The sequence below is a fragment of the Nannospalax galili genome, unplaced genomic scaffold (assembly GCF_000622305.1).
Source record: "Nannospalax galili isolate Female #2095 unplaced genomic scaffold, S.galili_v1.0 scaffold2324, whole genome shotgun sequence".
In the NCBI taxonomy this organism is placed as follows: Eukaryota; Metazoa; Chordata; class Mammalia; order Rodentia; family Spalacidae; genus Nannospalax; species Nannospalax galili.
Genome location: NW_008351545.1, coordinates 467,596 through 470,406, shown reverse-complemented (window position 1 = coordinate 470,406; position 2,811 = coordinate 467,596). Strand labels below are relative to the sequence as shown.

General features: G+C 43.6%; 1 protein-coding gene across 1 annotated transcript; it reads left to right on the top strand.

The window, feature by feature from the left end:
* Positions 1-1,673: 1,673 nt before the first annotated feature.
* LOC103746339 (putative olfactory receptor 2B8) lies at positions 1,674-2,609 on the top strand. Its single transcript, XM_008848475.1, has one exon. The coding sequence runs from the start codon at positions 1,674-1,676 to the stop codon at positions 2,607-2,609; it is 936 nt and encodes a 311-aa protein (XP_008846697.1).
* Positions 2,610-2,811: the final 202 nt, after the last annotated feature.

Sequence of the window (2,811 nt, the reverse complement as noted above, 5' to 3'; positions counted from 1 at the left end):
TGAGGGGCAGGCGTGGCGGCGTGTGCCTTTAATCCCAGCCCTCAGGAGGCAGGTGCAGGTGGATCTCTGTGAGATCAAGGCCAACCTGGTTCACATTGTGACTTCCAGGTGGGCTGTGACTAGAGAGACCCTGTCAAAAAACAACCAACAAAAAGACAAAAAAAAATTTTTGAGGGCCTGAAAAGATGGCTGTGCAGTTAAGAGCACTTGTTGCTCTTACAGAAGACCCAGGAGTCACCTGTAACTCCAGTTCCAGGAGGTGCTGTCCTCTGGCCTCTGTAGGCAGTAGGCATGCCTGTGGTGCACATATACACATGCAGGCTCACACGTTCACATAAAATAAATGCATCTTAGTGTATTGCTGTGTGTGCGTGAGAGTGCACATGCCACGGCACAGGTGTGGAGGTCACAAGGACAAGATGAAAGAGCCAATTCTCTCCTCCTGCCCTGTGTGTCCCAGAGATCAAATTCAAGTCTTCAGGTTTGGCAGCACCTTTGCCCACTGAACCATCTCATTGGGCCTTTAGTTATTTTTTATTTTGGTTAGAATACAAAGCAGTGGGTTTCTTTATAGCATTTTTATACATATGTGTCGTTATATTTTTGTTCTAATTCATTCCCCTCTCCCAGTGCCCAGACCCCTTTGTAGGCTATAATGAGGTTATTACTTCAGTGATAGAACATGTGTTCAGCATGCTGGGGCCCTGGGCTTGGTCCCCATCTCCTCTGAAAATATGTATTATGTAGTATTAAATTTGAATCCTGGAAAGTGTATGAGAGAAAAAGATGGGCGAGAGATCTCAGGATCAATTACTTAAATAGAAAAGAGGATTTTTTTGTGAAGTTGGTACTTTAGGGAGTGAAGAGTAAAACCTTGAAAAAATAAATTGCTCTATTACATTGCAAAATATTTAAAAATATAAAGTGAAAGAAAAGACTAAGAGTCTGGCTGACAGCTCCCCAGCTTTTGTGTTGACTGGTTCCAATGATGAGGACTCAGGGTTGGTCCCCTGAAATGTTAGGTCCGAATACAAGAAATTCTAAAGCTACTTGCAGTAGATGTTTCCAATCAATGAAGTACTTCTAGGCAATGAGACCCATCCATATTCCATTGGGTTATGCACTAAAATGCATAATTTCACTTTAAATTGTTAAATATCGGGTTTCCTTTTCTATGCATTTTCATAAAATCACTATTTTTTCAGCACGATCCTGAAATATTTCGATACTTTGATGAAAATCCAAGATAGAAGAATCAGGACAATAGCAAATTTATAAATCATTTAGGAAAACTAGACTAATTTTGAGACACTTGAGTAACTAAAGTTCATTAAATCACAAAAAGATGGGGTCACTAGCAATGACGAAATCAAGGTGTGGAGCCAGTTTTAACTTTCCTCTGTCATTTATTAGGTGAATCGACCTAGGTAAACAACTGAGCCTGTTGAAGCTCAGTGCCCTTATATGTTCAACAAAGGATACCACTTTTGTAAGAAGACACACAGAAAGTGCCGATGCTATGGAAAACAGTCTGGACAGTAGCTATTTGTCACCCACTCTTGCCAACAAAAATGTGACCAGTCTTCCAATTAAGCTGCATTTATTCAAGCTAGGAACATAGATTAGGCCTCAAGATAAGTGTTAGATCTCTTGCTTCCTACAGATAGAGTGCAATGGACAGAGCTAATGGCAGCACCTTCTCTGGGTTCATTCTCCTGGGCTTCTTCAACAGGCCTCAGCTGGAAACAGCTCTCTTTGTGGTCATCCTGATTATCTACTTCTTGAGCTTCCTGGGCAATAGTAGCATCATACTGCTGTCCATTGTGGACCCTCGCCTCCACACCCCTATGTATTTCTTCCTTTCCAATCTCTCCTTTATGGATCTTTGTTTGACTACTTGCACTATGCCCCCGACACTGGTCAACTTCAAGGGCAGGGACAAGACCATCACTTATGGTGGCTGTGTGACCCAGCTGTTCATTGCTGTGGGACTTGGGGGAGTGGAGTGTGTCCTGTTGTCTGTGATGGCCTATGACCGCTATGCTGCTGTCTGCTGCCCACTCCACTACATGATGATCATGCATCCCCAGCTTTGCTTGCAGCTGGTTGTAACTGCCTGGCTCACAGGGTTTGGCAACTCCATGATCCAGACAGCATTGACCATGACGGTTCCCCTCTGTGGTAGGAACCAACTGGACCATTTCTTCTGTGAAGTTCCAGTGATACTGAAACTGGCCTGCACCAGCATCTCCATCAATGAGGCTGAACTCTTTGCTGTCAGCATCTTCTTCTTGGTAGTGCCCTTCACACTCATATTGGTGTCCTATGGCCACATTACTCATGCGGTTCTGAAGATAAAGTCAGCCCAAGGGCGGCAGAAGGCCTTCGGGACCTGCGGGTCTCACCTGCTGGTAGTGGTCATTTTTTTCGGAACACTCATCTCCATGTATCTCCAGCCTCCCTCCAGTTACTCACAGGACGTGAACAAAAGCATTTCGCTCTTCTATACGCTGGTGACGCCCCTGCTGAATCCCCTAATTTACACTCTGAGGAACAAGGAGGTCAAAAGTGCACTAAGGCGGGTCATGGGGAGAACCACAGAGACTTAATCTAGTCTTGCAAGCCTGGGAGACTTCTGGGCAGATAAAACCTACTTTTAACTTAATAAATTTTCATAAAGCATGTACTGTACACCAAGCACTGTTCTAGGCACTTGATTCTGTTGATAGATAATAAATAAGAGATAGACGATTGGTAGGTAAGAAAATTATAGAAGATAGCTACCTAGATGATAGATAGATGATGATAGAT